At 39.3% G+C, this 21,920-nt stretch overlaps 1 protein-coding gene across 6 annotated transcripts in view; it reads right to left on the reverse strand.

The window, feature by feature from the left end:
* The window catches only part of PTPN22 (protein tyrosine phosphatase non-receptor type 22), a 63,837-nt gene that overhangs the window by 31,021 nt on the left and 10,896 nt on the right, over positions 1 to 21,920 (reverse strand). For all 6 annotated transcript variants that reach the window (XM_030935116.1, XM_030935118.1, XM_030935115.1 and 3 more), the window contains exons 2-11: positions 20,426 to 20,534; positions 20,084 to 20,160; positions 19,291 to 19,386; positions 18,528 to 18,566; positions 17,325 to 17,396; positions 17,159 to 17,218; positions 15,683 to 15,825; positions 15,246 to 15,312; positions 13,017 to 13,094; positions 9,626 to 9,712 (exon numbers count right to left, since the gene is read on the reverse strand). In XM_030935116.1, coding sequence (XP_030790976.1) covers positions 9,626 to 9,712; positions 13,017 to 13,094; positions 15,246 to 15,312; positions 15,683 to 15,825; positions 17,159 to 17,218; positions 17,325 to 17,396; positions 18,528 to 18,566; positions 19,291 to 19,386; positions 20,084 to 20,160; positions 20,426 to 20,534 — 828 coding nt within the window. The remainder of the gene's footprint in view (positions 1 to 9,625; positions 9,713 to 13,016; positions 13,095 to 15,245; positions 15,313 to 15,682; positions 15,826 to 17,158; positions 17,219 to 17,324; positions 17,397 to 18,527; positions 18,567 to 19,290; positions 19,387 to 20,083; positions 20,161 to 20,425; positions 20,535 to 21,920) is intronic.

The raw sequence follows: 21,920 nt of genomic DNA on the forward strand, positions 1-21,920 counted from the left end.
TATGATTCCACCCATATCAGGTACCTAGAGTAGTCCAATCCATAGAGACAGAAAGTAGAATGATGGTTGCCAGGGGCCAGTGGGAGGGGAGAATAGGGCGTTATTGTTTAATGGATACAGTGTCTGTTTAGAATAATGAAAGTTCCAGAAATAGTGATGGTCACTCAACATTGTGAACATACTTAATGCCACTATATTGTACACTTAAAAATGGCTAAAATAGCAGATTAAAATGATATATTGTACCAAAATAAAAATATTAATTGGAAAGTATCTCTTCCTTTTCTATTTCCTGGTATAGACTGTATAAAATTGGTGTTAATTCTTCCTTAACCATTTGATAGAATTCTCTAGTGAAACTATGTGGGCCTGAGATTTCTTTTTTGGGAGTTTTAAAATTACAAATTTAGTTTTTCTAATCACTAAGGGGCTATTCAAATTATCTATGTCATGCTGAATAAATTGTGGTGGATTGTGTTTGAGAAAATAATCCATTCTGGGCTGGATGTGGTGACTCACACCTGTAATGCTAGCACTTTGGGGGGCCAAGGCAGGAAAATCCCTTGAGCCCAGGAGTTCAAGACCAGCCTGGGCAACATAGCTCCTATTACATTCCTGATATTGATAATTTTTATTTTCTCCCTTTTTATCTGTGTCAGTTTTTAAAAAGGTTTCTCAATTTCATTGATCTTGTTAAAGAACCAATTTTTTTTATCTTTTAGAAAAACCAGGCTGAGCACCTTGGCTCACGCCTGTAATCCCAGCACTTTGGGAGGCTGAGGCAAGCAGATCACCTAAGTTCAAGACCACCTGGCCAACATGGCAAAACCCCGTCTCTACAAAAATACAAAACTTAGCTGGGCATGGTGGCACATACCTGTAGTACCAGCTACTTGGGAGGCTAAGGCAGGAGAATCGCTTGAACCTGGGAGGCGGAAGTTGCAGTGAGCCAAGATCATGCCACTGCACTTCAGCCTGGGTGATAAGAGTTAAACTCTGTCTCAAAAAAACAAAAACAAACAAACAAAAAACCAGTTCTGATTTTTCTGTATTATTGTTTCCAATTTCATTGATTTCTGCTCTTTATTTCTTTTTCTATATTCTTGGAGTGAGAGCTTAGATTATTGAGACCTATACTGTTTTCTAATGGATGCACTTAGTGATGTAAAGGTCCCTCTCAGTACTGCTATAGCTTCTGTCTCATAAATTGTGATATGTTGTATTTTCATTTTTGTTTAATTCACTGTGTTTCTTTATTTCCTTTGAGACTTTCTCTTTGACCCAATAGATTATTTAGAAAAGTGTGGTTTGATTTCCAAGTATTTGGATACTTTTCCATTACCTTTCTGTTACTGATTTTTTCTTTTTTTAATTAATTTTTGAGACAGGGTCTCGCTCTGTCACCCAGGCTGGAGTGCAGTGGCACAATCACAGTTGACTGCAGCCTTGACCTCCCAGACTCAAGCAATCCTCCCACCTCAGCCCCCTGAGTAGCTGGGACTACAGGCATATGCTGTCACACCTGGCTGAGTTTTTAATATTTGTAGAGACAGCGTCCCCCTGTGTTACCCAGGATCATTTTCAACTCCTGGCCTCAAGGAATCCTCCCACCTTGGCCTCTCAAAGTGCTAGGATTACAGGCAAGAGTGACCATGCCCGGTCTCTGTTACTGATTTCTAGTTTGATTCTATTGTGGTCAGAAAATATATTCCGTATAATTTCAATTTTTTTTTTTTTTTTTTTTTTTTTTTTTTTTTTTTTTTTTTAGACAGAGTCTCGCTTTGTTGGCCAGGCTGGAGTGAAGTGATCCTGTCTCGGCTCGCTGCAACCTCCGCCTCCCGGATTCAAGCGATTCTCCTTCCTCAGCCTCATAAGTAACTGGGATTATAGGCACCCATCACCACACCTGGCTAATTTTTGTATATTTAGTAGAGACGCGGTTTGGCCAGGCTGGCCAGGCTGGTCAGGCTGGTCTCAAATTCCTGACCTCATGTAATCCACCCACCTTGGCCTCCCAAAGTGCCAGGATTACAGGTGTGAGCCACCGCTCCCCGCCTAATTTCAATTTTTAAAAAATTTTCAGATTTGTTTTATGGCTCAGGATATACTCTATCTTGATATATATTTTCCATAAGTACTTTAAAAGAATGTGTATTCTTATTAGGTAGAGTGTTCTGTAAGTGTCAACTAGATTTTGTCAGTTAGTGGTGTTGAGTTCACCTATATCCTTGCTGGTTTTCTGTCTAGTTCTATCAAAATTGTTTAAAGAAGAATATTGAAGTATCTGGCTATGACTGTGAAACATCTGTTTCTCTCCTTTAAGTTCTATGAGTTTTTCTTCACATATTTTGCAACTTCATTGTTTGGTCTACATACATTTAGGACTATTATTTCTTACTGGCAGATTGACCCTTTTATCATTATCTTTCCCTATCTCTGATAATTGTCTTTACTCTGAAGTCTACTTTATCTGATATTAACAGTTACTCCTGCTTTCCTTTAACTCATGTTTACATGATACATCTTTTTTCCATTCCTTTGTTTTTAGCCCTCTTATATATTTGAAGTGAGTTTCTCATAGACAACATATAGTTGAATTGTTTTTTTAATTCTCTATGCCAATCTGGCAATTCACTCTACGACCAGTAAATATTGGTGTATTTAGGCTTATATGTTTAATGTAATTATTAATATGGTCAAGTTTCATTTTGCTATTTTATTTTTTGTTTTCTTTTTATTGTTTCTCATTGCTATTTTCTTTTTCCTGACGTTTTCTCTTTCTTGCATTTTTTAGAATTCCATTTTGATTTACCTATAGTGTGTTTTATTATATCGCGTTGTATAGCCTTTTTTTAGTCATGGCTCTAGATATAGATATAGATATATGGTATCACACTCTACTGGTGTTATCATTTTACCAGGTCAAGTGTGGAAGCCTTATCTTCCTTTATGTTTCTTACCATCCTCCTGTTACAAGCATTTAAAATATTTTCTTTAATACATTTAGAACAACATCAGTCAGTGTTATATTTTTGCTTCAATTGTAAAACATAATTTATAAAACTCAGGAGGAGAAGGAAAGTTTATTATATTTACCCATGTTTGCTTATTATGTTCTTTCTTCCTTCTTTCATCATTTCCTTTCTGTTTAGAAAGCTTCCTTTGCCATTTTTTTAGGGTAGGTCTACTGGTAACAGGTTATCTTAGTTTTTCTTCATCTGAGAATGTTTTGATTTCCACTTCATCCCTGAAGGACGTTTTCACTGGATTGACAGTTATTTTCTTTCAGCACTTGGAAAATATTGTGCCACTTCCTTCTGACCTCTATGATTCCTAATGCAAAATATGCTGTCATTCTAATTGTTTTCCTCCTACAGTTAAGGTGTCATCTTTTTCTGGCTGATTTCTAAAACTTTTTTGTCGTTTTTTGTTTTCAGAAATTTAATTATGATGTATCTTCCAGTACTTTTTCAGCCCTGCCCTTTCTCTTTTCTTTCTGGGATTTTGATGACACAATGCTAGATTTTCTTTTTTTTTTTTCTCATCCCTTAGTTCCCTGTTTATTTTTTTCAGTCTATTTCATCACTGTTGTTCAGACTGGGCAATTTCTATTGTTCTACTTTTCAATTCATTAATTCTTTTTCCTGTACCCTCTATTCTGCTGTTGAACCCATCTATTTTGCTTCAGTTATTGTATTTTTAAGTTCTAAAATTTCCATTTGCTTCTCTTTATATCTCGTTTTTTGCTGAGATGTTTTTTTTTTTTTTTTTTTTTTTTTGATGAGACTTTGTATTTTTAAATTTGGTTTAAGCATGTTTTTACTTTTTTTCTTTTTTTATATTTTCATTCTTTTTATTGTTTTTGTTGTTGTTGTTTTAAGCATACTTTTAATTGTTCATTGAAGCATTTTTATCTTAGCTGCTTTAAAATCCTTGTCAGATAATTCTGACATCTGTATCATCTCAGTGTTGTCACCTATTGTCCTTTTTTAAATTCAGTTTGAGATCTTCCTGGTTTTTGGTATAATAAGTGATTTTCAACTGAAATCTGGGTATTTTCACATTATTATGAAACTCTGAATCTTAGTTAAGCCTTCTTTTTTTGCTGGGGCTTTTTTTTTTTTTTTTTTTTTTAACAGAGTCTTGCTCTGTCACTTAGGCTGGAGTGCAGTGGTGCGATCTCAGATCACTGCAACCTCCATCTCCTGGGTTCAAACAATTCTCATGCCTCAGCCTCCTGAGTAGCTGGGATTACAGGTGCACACCATCACGCCCAGCTAACTTTTGTATTTTTAGTAGAGATAGGGTTTCACCATGTTGGCCAGGCTGGTCTCGAACTCCTGGCCTCAAGTGATCTGCCTGCCTCAGCCTCCCAAAGTGCTGGGATTACAGGCATGCATCACCACACCTGGCCCTTGCTGGGGCTTTTTGATACTCTCTAGTAAGGGAAATGGTAGGGGGTTCTTCCTCATTGCTGCCAGGTGGATCCTACCTCCACCAGGTTCCTCACTTAGCCTCTGTTGACACTCCAGGGGATGCACTGTTGGGAAGGCTCCTCACTTGTTCCCCACTGACACTGTGGTGGGAGTGGCCTCATTACCACCAGGTGACTGTGAAAGTCCTGACTCTCTACTAGGCCTCTTCTGACACCACTTCAATGGGAAAGCATTGTGGAGTCATGTTAATACCAGGTAGAAGCCCAGGTTCCTCACATTGTCTCCACTGACACTGTGATAGTGGTGGCCTCATTACCACTAATGATGGTGAAAGTGTTTAGTTTCCACTGGGCCTCTTCTGATTCTACATATGGTCTCCATTGACACTGCAGGATAGGGAGCCTCATTACAGACCAGTGGGGATGAAAGTTCCAGCTCTCTACTTGCCCTTCTCTAACACCACCCAAGAAGGCGTATTGGACACATTATTATAGCCTTGTAAGGGTGGAAGTCTAGGCTCCCCACTCAGCCTTTGTTGGCATGGATGAGATTGGGTCAGCTTTTGCTTCAGTGTTGGCTACAGTAGAATGATTATTGTCTAATAATGTTCTGTCTTGACAGGCTGCCCATTTACTGGTTCTTTGGCTAGAGATAGAAGGCTTTTGTTGGGGCATCTTTTTTCTTTGCACTATTGGCATTTCTCAGTTGTTGGCATCTTAAGCACCAAGTTTAAATTATATGAGGCAAAGAAAACCGAGGGAGCTCACCACCATTTTGTTCCTCAAGTCTGGAGGGCCCTGACTAGTCTGCCTTCTTCTCTCCATCCCTCAGAGTTTTCTAGTGTTTGTTTTATGTATAATATCAAGGATTTCTTTTTTTTTTTGGACGGAGTCTCACTCTGTCGCCCAGGCTGGAGTGCAGTGGCCGGATCTCAGCTCACTGCAAGCTCCGCCTCCCGGGTTCACGCCATTCTCCTGCCTCAGCCTCCCAAGTAGCTGGGACTACAGGCGCCCACCACCTCGCCCGGCTAGTTTTTTGTATTTTTTTAGTAGAGACGGGGTTTCACCGTGTTAGCCACTAGTTGCACTTAGTGGAAGGAATAGGAAAAGTATCTCTACTAAATCTTTCTAGAAGCAGAAGTCCTCCATGGCTATCTTTAACCAGTTCCCCTTACCACAGTGAGGGGTTGAACTGTGTTCCTGTATCCCCATTTACTGGCTAAGGACCCACTCCAAACAACCCAGCTATCCAGAGCCATGGCACTGCTACTGGGCTAAATTTGAGTACTGACATTTCCTAGAACCTAAATAAAATATTAGCACAGTTACTCCAGCAACACATTAAGACAATATTCTTTTTTCAAGTAGACTTTATTCTAAGGGTATAAGGATGGTCGATAATCATATAATTATATGACTGCATTAAAAGGTCAAAGGAGGGAAAATCCATCTAATCACTCCATAATGCAAAAATATGCAATTGATAAGAATTCAACATGTTGGCCGGGCGCAGTGGCTCATGCCTGTAATCCCAGCACTTGGGGAGGCCGAGGTGGGCGGATAATCTGAGGTAAGGATTTCGAGGCCAGCCTGACCAACATGGAGAAACCCCATCTCTACTAAAAATACAAAATAAGCCAAGTGTGGTGGCACATGCCTATAGTCCCACCTACTAGGGAGGCCGAGACAGGAGAATCACTTGAACCCTGGAGGCGGAGGTTGCAGTGAGCTGAGATCGCGCCATTGCACTCCAGCCCAGGCAACAAGAGCGAAACTCCGTCTCGGGAAAAAAAAAAAAAAAAAAAAAAAAAAGAATTCAACATGCTTTCTGAAGAAATTCTTCAGAAAATGAAAATCAATGAATTATTCCTTTAAATAATTTAAAAATTCATATGTCCAATCAAAAGTCAAGATTATGCTTAGTGAGACACCAGAATAATTCCTATCAAAATTAGAATTGTTTATTTCACCTCTATTATTTGACATTGTTCTGGGATTACTAGCCAATGAAATGGGTATGAATATAAAATAAGTAACAATTCCTAGCAACTATATTCTTATTCCATGTCCCTTCACCATATCATTTCTCCTTGCAGTTGATATTAACTATAAGATTGCTTAATTAATTCCCTAGCCCCAGCAGTTATTCCGGCTTTCTTCCCACCCACCTGTCTTGCTGAGGTCTCAAGCATGCTTCATCATCATTCAAATGATGGAATTATGATCAGGGCCATGTCTGAAACACTTTGTATTCCTAATGCTGAGAAAACAGTAGAGCCTCAGTGAGTATTTTCAGATTAATAATTTAAAATGTGATATTAAAAATTGAAATGTATGGCCGGGCGCGGTGGCTCAAGCCTGTAATCCCAGCACTTTGGGAGGCCGAGACGGTCGGATCACGAGGTCAGGAGATCGAGACCATCCTGGCTAACACAGTGAAACCCCGTCTCTACTAAAAATACAAAAAACTAGCCAGATGAGGTGGCGGGCGCCTGTAGTCCCAGCTACTCCGGAGGCTGAGGCAGGAGAATGGTGTAAACCCAGGAGGCGGAGCTTGCAGTGAGCTGAGATCCGGCCACTGCACTCCAGCCTGGGCGACAGAGCCAGACTCCGTCTCAAAAAAAAAAAAAAATTGAAATGTATATGTCACATATCACTTGAACCCAGGAGGCAGAGGTTACAGTGAGCCAAGATCATGCCACTGCACTCCATCCTGGGTGACAGAATGAGATTCTGTCTCCAAAAAAAAAAAAGAAATGTATATGTCACATGAAGGTAAGGCAGCAGTAATTTTGTCTTGTTAAGGTTTGTTCAGAATCTAACACTTTGTGGTTACACAGTATTTAACATCAATTTTTGTGATGAGATCAAAATAGCATATCCTAGAACTCTCAATATATTTTAATTGGCATTTGGCCAAATCATAATAGTTTTTGTATCTTAGGCCTCCAGCTGAAAAACCTTTGGATATTCTAAAATATTCTCAAAACTTCAATGATTCAAGAAAGCAATCAACAGAGTGAAGAGACAACCTGTGCAATGGAAGAAAATTCTGCAAACTATACATCTGATAAGTATCCAACAGCATTGGATACTAACATAGCATAAGGACTCAACCCAACAACAAGAAAACAAATAACCTGATTTTAAAATGGACAAAGGACCTGAAAAGATTTCTCAAAAGAAAACATACAGATGGCCAACAGGCATATGAAAATATGTTCAACATCACTAATCATCAGGGAAATGCAAATTGAAACCACAGTGACCTGTCATCTGTCACTTGTTAGGATGGCTATTATCAAAAAGACAAGAGATAACAAAAGTTAGAATATGAAGAAAAGAGAACACTTGTACCCTGTTGATGGGAACATAAATTAGTACAGAAATTATGAAAAACCGGATGGAGATTCCTCAAAAAATTAAAAATAGAACTACTATATGATCCAGCAATTCAACTTCTGGATATATGTCTGAAGGAAATGAAGTCACTGTGTCAGAGAGATATCTGCACTCCCATGTTTATTGCAGCATTACTCACAATAGTCAAGACACAGAAACAACCTTGGTGTCCATCAGTAGATGAATGAATAAAGAAAATGTGGTATACATACACAATGGAGTACCATACAACCTTTAAAAAAGAAGGAAATCCTGTTATTTGTGACAACATGGATGAACATGAAAGACATGCTAACTGAAATAAGCCAGGCACAGAAAGACAAATACCACATTATCTCACTTATATGTGGAATCTTTTTTTTTTTTTAAGTGAAGCTCATAGAAGCAGAGTATAGAATAATGGTTACCAGGAGGCTGGGTGGAAGGTGGGGGGAGAGATGGGGTTGGGGAGATGTCAGTCAAAGTATACAAAATGTCAGTTAGACAGTAGGAATAAGTTCAAGCTGTACAATGTTGTACAACATGATGACTATAGTTAATAACAATGTATTGTATACTTCAAAATAGCTGAAAGTAAATTTTAAACATGGGAGCAGAATATATGCTTGCCCTTTTACTCCTATTGTTTCTAAATTTAGCTGAAAACTGTAAGCAGTAGGTTAATCAGAGATTAATTTTTTTAATAATTTTTTTTGAGACAGGGTCTCACTCTGTTGCCCAGGCAGGAGTGCAGTTGTGGGATCATGGCTCACTGCAGACTTGTCCTCCTGGGCTTATACAATCCTCCCAGCTCAGCCTCCTGAGTAGCTGGGACCACAGGCACAGGCCTGTGCCTGGCTACTATCTTTTTTTTTGTTTGAGACAGTTTCACTCTTGTTTCCCAGGCTGGAGTGCAATGGTGCAATATCGGCTCACTGCAACCTCCGCCTCCTGGGTTCAAGCGAGTCTCCTGCCTCAGCCTCCTGAGTAGCTGGGATTACAGGCACCTGCCACCATGTCCAGCTAATTTTTATATTTTTAGTAGAGACTAGGTTTTGCCACAGTGACCAGGCTGGTCTTGAACGCCTGATCTCAGGTGATCTGCCTGCCTCGTCCTCCCAAAGTGCTGAGATTACAGGTGTGAACCACCACACCCGGCCATTTTGAAAAATTTTTTTGTAGAGAAAATTGTTATGTTGCCGAGGCTGGTCTCAAACTCCTAGGCTCGAACCAATCCTCCCACCTTGGCCTTCCAAAGTGCTGGGATTACAGGCATGAACCATCTCGCCTAGCCAAGAGATTATTTTGAAATTTTTATTTCTCTTTAAGACAGGGTCTCACTTTGTTGCCCAGGCTGGAGTGCAGTGGTGGCATTTCAGCTCACTGTGACCTCCACCTCCCAGGTTCAAGCAATCCTCCTGCCTCAGCCTCTGGAGTAGCTAGGACTACAGGTATGCCCCACCACTCCTGGCTAAATTTTTTTTTTTTTTTTTTTTTTGGAGATAGGGGTTCACCATGTTGGCCAGGCTGGTCTTGAACTCCTGACCTCAGGTGATCTGCCTGCCTCAACTTCCCAAAATGCTGGGATTACAGGCGCGAGCCACCGGACCTAGTGAGATTAATTTTTTAAGTCAAGTTACCTCAAATTAATTTGTTCTTTTCCACAGGAAATTTTCAGTGCAGCCCTATGCACATCTGAAGCTCTCAATTTAGTTGTGACAATGGATAAATCCTGCAACAAATCTGACATCCCTTGACCAAAAGCAAGTATGAAAATTTTTTTGACATCATATCTAGTTTAAATTTTACCTCTGTTCCAGAATGTTTATCTCTGATAACATCCATCTGTCTCTTAAATAGTTCTAATACAGCATTGTAGACCAGTTCATATTGTTCCTGAAGAGCATCACAACCCAGAACAAATGAAAACAAAAAGAAAAAAAATGGTGAACTGCAGGACCAGATTTTAGGAATATGAACACAAATCACATCCTAATATAGCAGACCCAAAAGGACAATCAGCATGTTATTAAACTTACTAATAATGCCTTATGCTTGCATAGTTCACTTCAGATTTCAAAGCACTTTTATGCTGCTGAAAAAGAAAATAGCTAAATATTTGATACACCTGTAACTAATGTACAAGAATCTTATGACTTGTTTCTTTTATGTTCTAACCCTACTTTCTTATCTTTCTCTCCATCATTCCTCTAATTCTGTTTCCCTTGCTCATATTTAAAAAAAAATGTATTTCATTCTAGATGGATTTTTTGTAAGCAACCTTCATCTTTTCTGGAAAAAAAGATAGTAGTTGGTGTATAGATAGGTAACTTCAATGTCTATGCTTTAATTTGGTCCTCTCAATTGCTCTATAAAGTAGATACACTATTATATCTATTTACAAACAGTTTATCCCAGGTCATTCAGAAGGAATTTCTAGGACTTGACTCAGAAACTTAATTTCCACACTCTTAGTTCAGTGCATTTAGATAAAGTTGCTAAAATTTTGTCCTAGTAAAGATACCAAAGAAAAGTAAACCACTAAATAAGGTTTGGAAATTTGTGGTTACAAAAGGATTTCACCATAGAGAAATGAGACCCCTACTATTACAAGGTTTATGAGTTATTACTACTCTGTTTTAGCCTGTACTTGCTCAAGCACTTAATTTTGAGCCTACTTTTTATCTGAGTTTTCCCTGACACTTTACACATTTCTATACAAATAAGGAACAATTTTTTTCAAAGATAATTTTAGCAAGAAACAATGCAGAGTCTGTATCATCCAACACAGTCATTAGTATGCTCTTTAATTTTTTTTTTTTTTTTTTTTTTTTTTTTTGAGACGTGGTCTCACCATGTTGCCCAGGCTGGAGTGCAGTGATGCAATTTCAACTTACTGCAGCCTCGACCTCCCAGGCTCAAGTGATGCTCCCACCTCAGTCTCCCAAATAAGTTGGGACTGCAGGCACCTGCCACTACACCCTGCTAATTTTTGTATTTTTTGTAGAGACAAGGTCTCACTATGTTGCCCAGGCTGGTTTTGAACTCCTGAGCTCAAGCGATCCACCTGCCTCAGCCTCCCAAAGTGTGGGGGTTATAGGCATAAGCCACCACATCTGGCTAATTTTTTTAAGAAAGAAAAATCAGGGCCAGGCACAGTGGCTCACACCTGTAATCCCAGCACTTTGGGAGGCTGAGGCAGACGGATCACAAAGTCAGGAGTTCAAGACCAGCCTGGCCAGCATGGTGAAACTCCATCTCCACTACAAATACAAAAAATTAGCTGAGCATGGTGGCACGTGCCTGTAGTCACACCTACTCAGGAGGCTGAGGCAGGAGAATTGCTTGAACCTGGCAGGTGGAGGTTGCACTGAGCCAAGATCATGCCATTGCACTCCAGCCTGAGTGACAGGGTGAAAGTCCGTCTCAAAAAACAAAAAAAAAGAAAAGAAAAGAAAGAAAAATCAGACAGGAAGCTCTCATCTTGTTACAGTGCCATTTCCTGGTTAGAGTAGTGTCAGAAAAAAACAGCTACAACTGTTAAATTCAGTTAGTTGTTTGATAATGCCAAAATGTGAAGGCTTTTTCAGCTGTCTTCCAACTCTTAAAAGTAGGCCTGAAATGGAATTTGTTTTTGAAATGGAGTATGGTTTTATTAAATTAGTATTGCAATTTATGTAACTAGATTCCATACTTCTGGAATCTTTATGCATTTACATGGATCAGCCTTCTTTCAAGTCTGACAGCATTAAACCAGCTAATGTTTTCATTTCATATAAGCTTTCTCCCTCACAGGTTGAATATAGAAAACACCTACACTCAGCACATGAAAAGTTATTTTTTCCACCAGCTATTAGTGGAAAACCTGTGCAGGCCAGTTTTATATTATAATAGCTCTTTATTTTTTCCCTTTAATTAACAACTTCTAGACTAAAATATCTGAATTGCCATTGTCAGTGGTTTTATCTCTAACACTATTTGCATCTTCATTTCTAAGTGTCTTAAACACTTAAGGTCTTGCTATTTAAGTAGTTAAAAGTAGTTCTAACAGATGACACAAAAGTGCCTGTTAATAAACATCAATATACATTTGATGAATGAATGGGTCAATTCTAAATTCTATATTAAAAATGAATACCACTTAGAAAACTAAAACTGTTGGGTAAAACTATTGGTGTAGAAATGTGAGTGAAATTAATATTGTAGACAATGAGAGATTTGAGCTACGAGGAGAAGGGAAGAGCATTCCTAATGGAATGAACAAGTGTGGGCGTTCTGGGGTAGGTTAAAAGATTGTGATACATAAATATAGTGTGATTATTACATATATATATAATTTTTTTTTTTTTTTTTTGGAGACAGTCTCACTCTGTTGCCCAGGCTGGAGTGCAGTGGTGTGATCTCGCCCACTGCAACCTCCACCTCGCAGGTTCAAGCAATTCTCCTGCCTCAGCCTCCTGAGTAGGTGGGATTGCAGGTGGCTGCCACCATGTCCAGCTAATTTTTGTATTTTCAGTAGAGACGAGGTTTCAGCATATTGGTCAGGCTAGTCTTGAACTCCTGACCTCAGGTGATCCACCCACATCAGCCTCCCAAAGGTGTGAGCCACCGTGCCCGGCCCAATTATGTTTTTTTAAAAAGTATGCATGCAGTAAGAATCAGGAGAAACTATAGAAAAGTAGTAATAGTGGCTATCTCTAGGTAATAGCAATATATTTTTTATTTTTATTTTTCAGTGTTTCCTAAAATGAGCACATAGACTGAATTCTCCATATTCTTGTTACCACATCCTGAGGTAGAAATTATAAATCCCTGATTTTCTATGCTTTCAGAGATGAATTTTATCACTACAAAATTTCAAGTGAACATGACCTAGCTATTTCAAGTTCACAAGCCAAACAGTTTGTTGAATAATTTTACAACATCCTTTGTAAGGAAGTAAGTAATATTACATTGGTGTCTTAATATTTTCTGAACAGACAGTAAAATAAGGAATGAAAGGAATTTGACCCAGGACAAGGGATACAGGAAAAATATTGGGATATTCAGAGTTACAGAAAATGGCAATGGACTCTAGAGCATGTAATGGTAAATTGGTGTTACATCTGAGCAGTCAGCTGTTTTTGGATGCCTCACCATTAAACATAGAGATGGAGCAAGACTCAGACACACATTCTGATCCATTCACTACAGTTCATACCTGAGTTTGAACTAATGAAGGCCTCTGTGTCCGCATTTCCTGGATCAAACTGAAAACACTGAAGTTCTCAGGAATTATCTATCGAATTAAAGGGGAAAATATCTTATTCCTTTCAATGCTTTGTTAATAAATTATTGCTACTTTTTCATAGTCTTGTACTTCCATGGCATCTGCTCTTCTAACATGGGTTAATATCAGAAAAAATGATGCATTTTTAAAACAAATGAGGTTTCTTATCACTTGCAACATGATTTAAAGCCTGGTATCTTCCCTAGAAAAGACTAAAGAAACTCTTCAGAATGATTTCACACAGTGTAACCAAATGTCTAAAACTATGGATATAATGAGGGACAAGATTCAGTAGATGCACAAGTATGAGAGTTGTATAAAATAAAAGAGGTTGGTAGATAGGTCTAAAGGCCATATTTCAAACTTCCTATTAGACATTAAAAAATGATTTATAGATTGGAATGCAAAGTATGATTGCAGTAAGTTGAGTCCATCTATTAAAGCAGTTTGGATAAAGGAAGGGTAACTATATAATTTAGGACAGTGGTCCTCAAACTTTATCATGCATCACAATCACCTGGACAGCTTGCTGGGCCCCCATCTCTAGAGATATGATTCAATTCAATGGGGCCCAGTAATTTGCCTTCACCTTAGGTTAGGTGCACCTAACTCCCTTGGGCTTCAACCCCTACATTATTGGAATCTCCAAAGATGGGAAAACAAACAGTAAAGGATATATAAATTACAGACTTTCTGGGAGTCTGAAAAAGTAGAAATAGAAATCTTTGACCTATTTTCAGTATTTCACAAGAACTAACAGAAATTATATGTCTACTAAAACAGCTGCACAAGCTAAGTGAAATACCTGGTTTCCTTGGGTTTTGTTTTTTGTTTTTGTTTTTGAGACGGAGTTTCGCTCTTGTTGCCCAGGCCAAGAGCAATGGCGCAATCTCAGCTCACTGCAGCCTGTCTCCCAGGTTCAAGTGATTCTCCTGCCTCAGCCTCCCGAGGAGCTGGGATAACAAGCATGCACCACCACACTCGGCTAATTTTGTATTTTTAGTAGAGATGGGGTTTCTCTATGTTGATCAGGCTGGTCTTGAAGTCCCGACCTCAGGTGATCCGCCCACCTCAGCCTCCCAAAGTGCTGAGATTACAGGCATGAGCCACCGCACCCAGCCAAGTTTCCTTCGTTTTGATTAGAATTGTCAACTCAGAATGGCAACAGTAGAACAGTGATAGCCAGTAAAAATATAATGTGAGTCACATATGTAATTTTAAATTTTCTTTTCTTTTTTATTTTTTGAGAAGGAGTTTCACTTTTGTTGCCCAAACTGGAGTACAATGGTCCGATCTTGGCTCACTGCAACCTCCACCTCCCAGGTTCAAGTGATTCTCCTCTCAGCCTCCGGAGTAGCTAGTATTACAGGCATGTGCCACCACACCTGGCTAATTTTGTATTTTTAGTAGAGACAGGGTTTCACCATGTTGGTCAGGCTGGTCTCGAACTCCTAAAGGTGATCAGCCTGCCTTGGCCTCCCAAAGTGCTGGGATTACAGGCATGAGCCACCACGCCCGGCTGAAAATTTCTTTCTTTTCTTTCTTTCTTTCTTTCTTTTTTTTTTTTTTTTTGTGAGACGGGGTCTCGCTCTGTCGCCCAGGCTGGAGTGCAGTGGCGCGATCTCGGCTCACTGCAAGCTCCACCTCCTGGGTTCACGCCATTCTCCTGCCTCAGCCTCCCGAGTAGCTGGGACTACAGGCGCCCGCCACCACGCCCAGCTAATTTTTTTGTATTTTTAGTAGAGACAGGGTTTCACCGTGTTCGCCAGGATGGTCTCGATCTTCTGACCTCGTGATCCGCCTGCCTCGGCCTCCCAAAGTGCTGGGATTACAGGCGTGAGCCACCACGCCCAGCCTAAATTTTCAAACAGACACATTCAAAAATGAAAATAGGTGAAATTAATTTTAATAACATATCTTAGCCCAATATATATTACATTTCTAACAAGTTCTCAGGTGATGCTGATGCTTCTTGTCTGTGGACCACTCTTTAAGACCCACCTACCTGGGAACTAATTTAATCATCTGACAGAGTGGGTCTACAAGTACATTTTCTAGAAAAAATGAATCATGAAGATAGATGTTTTGAAAAACCAAACAATTACTAATATGAAAGCAGTAGAGTAAGAAAATGGGAAGTGCCTGCTGAGAGAAACTCACCCCATCTTTTAGCAACATCCATGTATAATCAATAGCACAAATAACACCAGTCCTTCCACAGCCAGCACTGAAATGAAAGATCACAGTAGCATGTATGCATGTATACCTAGAGAGAATGGACCATTGACAGTAGCTGGAAAATTTCACCAACAAATTTGAGGAAGAAGATGTCTGGGGACAATTAAACTTTCCAAACCCCACCATTTCCCAGAGCACATTTGTCATGCCACAGGTCCTAGGCAACATCTCAGAGCAAGAGTCTCTAGAGCTATACTACTAACCAGTAACATCAGAAAAACATGAATTTAATGCTTAGGTTGAATTTATTATCGTTTGTTTCTGCTATTAACCTTTCCCCCTTTCAATTACAGAGTCCTGGCTGGACGCTGACATTTGGTTCATTCTAGGTAGAAGGTTTATTATACATAGCATCATACCTGCAGTGAATGCATATGGGAACACTGTCATCCTCTTGGTAACAACGTACATCCCAGATGAGCTCAAGAATAGGGTCTATAGATGAAGGTACATCATGGTCTGGCCAATTCTTGTAATGAAACTGGTAGATAGTTCGAGTGTCCTATAAAAAATAGCCAGATGGGAGGGGAAGAGGGGCAAGGGCAGAAAAACTACCTATTAGGTACTATGCTCACTACCTGGGGTGATGCGATTATTCCGTGGCACACAGTATTCCCATGTAACAAACCTGCACATTTACGCCCTTATGTATTATTTCATAAAATTAAAGTTGAGGCTGGGTGTGGTGGTTTACACCTGTAATCCTAGCACTTTGGGAGGCCAAGGCAGGCAGATTACTTGAGGTCAGAAGTTCAAACCCATCCTGACCAACATAGGGAAACCCTGTCTCTACTAAAAATACAAAAATTAGCCAGGCATGGTGGTGCACACCTGTAGTCCCAGCTACTGGGGAGGCTGCAGCACAAGAGTTGCTTGGACCCAGGAGGCTCAGGTTGCAGTAAGCCGAGACTGCACCACTGCACACTCCACACTCCAGCCTGGGTGACAGAGCAAGACTCTGTCCCCTCCCCTCCCCCCAAAAAAGTTGAAATTATTTTTAAAATAGCCAGGATAATAAGACAACTGAAGGTTAGAACTCCACTTCATTATACCAAGACATCAGTCCGGCATACTAAGTTATATCTATATCCTTTTAGAAATTTATTCTGGTCTTTTCTCTATAAATCTCAGGTGACCAGATGCTTTCTGAAAACAATTAAAAGTGATTTCAGGTCACTTTTGACCCCATCTGCCCCATTCACAAGAGGAAATAGCTGGATATGAAAATAGTTCAAAACAGTGTTTCCCAACTGGTATGCCTCAAATGTGTCACAATCATGCTGATATATTAAATCTCTTTGCCTTAGAGAAGCTAGGCAGGGCCTAGGGCAGCCTAAGCTCTCAAACTGGTCCCCAGTCTCTATGCACTGTTCAGCTTCTGTTCACCCTACAAATATTATCATTTTATATATGTGTCATGGTAGAGAATAGATTGAAGACATATTATACCAATGGTTTCTTCTTTTTTTCTTCTTCTTTGAGACAAGGTGTTGCTCTGTCACCCAGGCTGCAGTGCAGTGGCACAATCCCGGTTCACTGCAACCTCCACCTCCAGGGCTCAAATGATTTCTCCTGCCTAAGCCTCCTGACTAGCTGGAACCACAGGCATGCACCACCACACCCAGCTAAATTTTTTGTGTTTTTAGTAGAGACAGGTTTTTGCCATGTTGGCCAGACTCAAAATTCTCTTGAATATGAAGACTCATTCATGACATCAAAGACCCTACCACTCCCCATTGTCTTATGCCCAGCCTGAGCTACACACATCTATATTTACTTGCCTGATCTCTATAGGCTTTTGATAAACTCAAAAGCCTTAGAGTTTTTATACTTACACTATTGAACTTAACTTTTAGAGTCCTGATTATATAATCAGATTTCCTTTTTTCAGCTTCCTAAAAAGAAAAAGAAGACTAAAATATTAGTGATTGCAAAGACAAGCTCACTATAAGGTAGACCCTGGAGGCTTTACTCAGACATGAGAACAGACATTACACTTACGCAGGATATAGAGAAAGGGCCAAATTCCAGCTGCATCTCTCCTGGCTCAGCCCAGTAGCGCTCACACTTTTTCTGTTGCACAAAGCAGAATGCAGTGATTTCCCTCCATGTATCCTAGTCTCTTCGGGGGAATAAAACCCACTCCCTCATCTGGAAGCAAATTCAGCTCTGTCCTTCACCTTAGGTTAGGTGCATCTAATCCCCTTGGGCTTCAACCCCTACATTATTAGAATCTCCAAAGATGGGAAAACAAACATTAAAGGATATATAAATTACAGACTTCCTGGGAGTCTGAAAAAGTAGAAATAGAAATCTTTGACCTATTTTCAGTATTTCACAACAACTAACAGAAATTATATGTCTACTAAAACAGCTGCACAAGCTAAGTGAAATACCTAGTTTCCTTGGTTTTGATTAGAATTGCCAACTCAGAATGGCAACAGTAGAACACTGATATCCGGTAAAAATATAATGTGAGCCACAAATGTAATTTTAAATTTTCAAATAGACACATTAAAAAATGAAAAGAGGTGAAATTAATTTTAATAACATATCTTAGCCCAATATATCAAAACATTTTGACATGTAACCAATATAAAATAATTATCAGATATTTGGCATTTTTTACTAAGTCTTCAAAATCCAGTGTGTATTTTATATTTATAGCTAATCTCAATTATGATGCCAAATTTTGGAAGTATTTTATTTCCATTTAGATTTAATAAAACTTACATCTGAAAAATTTTCACATATTCAAACAGCTTTCTGATAGCTGAATTGCATGTCAGTTTTTAAGTTTAAATCAATTAAAATAATTGAGTTCCCCAGTCACATTAACCATATTTTAAATGCTCAATAGCTGTATGTGTCTGGTGGATGCAATATGGGACAGCACAGGATTAAAAGCTCCGGCTGGCAGTTAAAGATATCTGATTAATAGAAATGGGCAAGTGATTTGTTCATCTTAAAAGCGTATTTTGTTTTTAACTTTAAAACATAGGGTCCACTGAGAAAACAAATAAATAGGATTCTTATGAGGAAAAAAAAAATCCCCTGAGAACCACGTGGCATTGCAAAACTAAAAACTAAAAAGATGACATAAGTTTTATCTAGGCACCCTTAGGTAAGTTCTGCTGCCAATTTCACCCTCCTTTTTCTTCTTTCCTTTGTTTGTAGGTCAGCAGGTACTAGTAAGTAACTTACCTTTCCCATTTCATACTCCATGCATGCCATAACAATGATCTGGGGAATGAAATAGATAGAAACGTAAACATTCATATATAGTTAGAAAGAGCAGTTAATACATGGATTCCAGAGTCAGAAAGTATTAACCATTCTTTTTTCTTTTTCGTTGGTTTTTTTTTTTTTTTTTTTTTTTTTTAACCAAAAAAGAAATCCTGGTAACTTATAAAACATTGCTCTTACTCTTCCTTCATTCTGACAATACTTCTCCTTTCTCTGTTCAAACCAGTAATCTTGTTACCAAATGAGCATGTCAAGGTAAGAACTTTCTAATTTTTAAATGTATTTTTATTATTTTTAAAAACTTATTCATTTATTTTTGAGACAGGGTCTCATTCTGGACACCCAGGCTGGAGTGCTGTGGCATAATCTCAGCTCACTGCAGTCTCAACCTCATGGGCACAAGCGATCCTCCCACATCAGCTTCCTGAGTAGCCGGGACTATAGGCACACACCACCAATCGCAGCTAATTTTTGTATTTTTTGTAGAGACAGAGTTTTGCCATGTTGCCCAGGCTGGTCTAGAACCCCTGGGCTCAAGCTATCCACCCCTCTTGGCCTCCCAGAGTATACCTGGCTGAGAATTTTCATTTCCTTAGACAAGAATGGCATTGTGATTCTGACTAAAAGAGGCCTGAACCCTGAAGTTCCACTGACCAATTTTTTAAAGGCACTGTTTTTAATAAAGTAGAGAATAAAGTAACAGAAACAACACTATACTTACAAGGACACTGTATTCCCAAATCATCCTCCAGAAGTCCAGGAGGGTTGTAGATAAAGGACCCTGGGTGGCAATATAAGCCTTGGGTCCATAAACTCCCTAAAGGGGAACAGAATTACATGGGGTGACTACAAATAATACCCTGTTCTCACCTAGTCCTCCCCTTCCCCCTTTTTTTTTTTTTTTTTTTTGAGACGGTCTCACTGTGTTACTCAGGCTGGGGTGTAATCCCCTTACTGAGCCTCTCCAGTAGCTGGGACTACAAGCACATGCCACCAGACCTGGCTAATTTTTTAACTTTTTGTTGAGATGGGATCTCATATGTTGCCCAGGCTGGTCTCAAATTCTTGGATTCAGGTGATCCTCCCGCGTCAGCCTCCCAAAGTGCTGGGATTACAGGCATGAGCCACTAAGTCCAGCCAGCCCTCCCCTTTTTTTAGGTATCTAGAGAAATGTGGACTGCTTTTATTTTCTTTCTTTCTTTTTTCTTTTTTGTAGATGGGAGTCTGGCTCTTGTCGCCCAGGCTGGAGTGCAGTGGCCTGATCTCAGCTCACTGCAACCTCCACCTCCCAGGTTCAAGCAATTCTCCTGCCTCAGCCTCCTGAGTAGCTGGGACTACAGGCGCACACCACCACACCTGGCTAATTTGTGTACTTTTAGTAGAGACAGGGTTTCACCATGCTGGCCAGGCTGGTCTTGAAACCCTGACCTCTGGTGATCTGCCCACCTCGGCCTCCCAAAGTGCTAGGATTACAGGCGTGAGCCACTGCGCCCGGCTATTTTCTTTCACTGTACCTTAATGAAGTTGGCATTGATGTAGCTGGAATCCTCATCAGAGGTTATCAGGGATAGTTCTACCCGGCTATAATCATCTATAATACAAAAGACAGACATAGTATAATTAAGAGAGCTTAGTCAGCAGATTTAAGTCAGGGCCTAACACTGTGAATAGTGTATGTTCATGAGTGAACAAGTGAATGAATGAATGAATGAATATTCTTTTGCAGTCATAAATAGTACAAACTAAGTTGTCAATACCATGTTCCAAGATCAGGATCAGTAAGCAGTGGGTACAAAGAGATAGTAATGATTGAGTTTGGGAGAAAGTATGAGTTTATAGAGAGAAATGGAACTTACAGGGCAAAATATCCTTATATCTGTTTTTCTTGATATTCTTGGGCTTCTCAGCCACAGTTGTAGGATAGGTTTTGTCTGCTTTGTACTTGGTAGATTGCCTTTTCAGCTTCTGTAATAAGATTCCAAGAATAATTAATCTTCATAGAGAAATGAGGTAAGAAGCTATCTCTAAAGAGCTTTCCTTTTCCACTGACAAAACATTCTACCTCAACCCTTTTATTATTTTCTGGTTCTGACTCCATTCAGGACAGAGCTGCAGAGCATAAGGAGACCTGAGTTCAGTGACATTTGGGGAAGTGAAAAGATCACACTTACTGCAGCTGAGCCATAGATAGCGTGAACTTAAAGGTGAAAGTTGTGAATATTTTAAGAACCAAATATCTTCTGGAAGCAAGCTATATGCTCCACCCAACAGGCAGATATTAAAAGCTTAATTTACTTTCTTCATAACTGCTTTTTAGTTAAATGGTCAACTGGAAAATTATTAAGTTCCATTAGTCTTTTTACTTCATATCATTTTTTTTTTCTAAGTGGAAGTGGAGCTTAAGCTGAATAAAATCTGTCTGTATCTAGCACAATTTCAAAGATTTCAGTTCCAAAAGCAGTCACTTTTTTTTTTGAAATAGAGTTTCACTCTGTCACCCAGGCTGGAGTACAGTGGCTTGATCACAGCTCAATGCAGCCTCAACTTTCTGGGCTCAGGTGATTCTCCAACCTCAGTCTCACCTCCCACCTCAGCCTTACCTCCTGAAAGCTGGGACCACAGGCGCGAGCATCACACCCGAATAGTTCTCGTATTTTCAGTAGAGAAAGGATTTTACCATGTTGCCTAAGCTGGTCTCAAACTCGTGGGCTCAAGCAATCCACCTTCCTTGGCCTCACATAACTTTTATTACAATATATTATCATAATTGTTCTATTGTATTACTAGCTATTATTGCTAATCTCTTGTTGTGCCTAATTTAGAAATTGACCTTAATTATAGATATGTATGTATAGGTAAAAACAACATAGTATGCATAGGATTTGGTACTATCTGCAGTTTCAGGCATCTACTGTAGGTCTTCAAACACATCCTCTGTAGAGAGAGCCTACTGTAATTTGAATTCCTCTAGATTTTCAGAACTGGATTTGAGAGGAGAGATACTGAACTGATATCTTTTTGTTTGTTTGTTTGTTTGTTTTACTTTGAACCCCAAGAAGCTATTGAACTATCTTTATACCATATTTTTACTTCAAGATGGATATGGATACAAGTGGACTAATTTGGGAATTTAAGGACACATGAAAGACTATGCTGAATTTCAGCTGAAGTTACACCAGTTTTTCAAATCTCCCTGTTCTTTAGCAACCCCAGAATGATCATTTTCAGGTTGCTGTTGATCCCAAGGCTGCTGAAAAGATCTCAAGTCCCAGAACAGTTTCTTCTAGGAATCTCCAGAACTAAGCTCAGTGCATACTCCTTGTTATACTGCTTTTATTTATTTTTGTTTTA

The sequence above is a fragment of the Rhinopithecus roxellana genome, chromosome 8 (genome assembly GCF_007565055.1).
Source record: "Rhinopithecus roxellana isolate Shanxi Qingling chromosome 8, ASM756505v1, whole genome shotgun sequence".
Classification (NCBI taxonomy): domain Eukaryota; kingdom Metazoa; phylum Chordata; class Mammalia; order Primates; family Cercopithecidae; genus Rhinopithecus; species Rhinopithecus roxellana.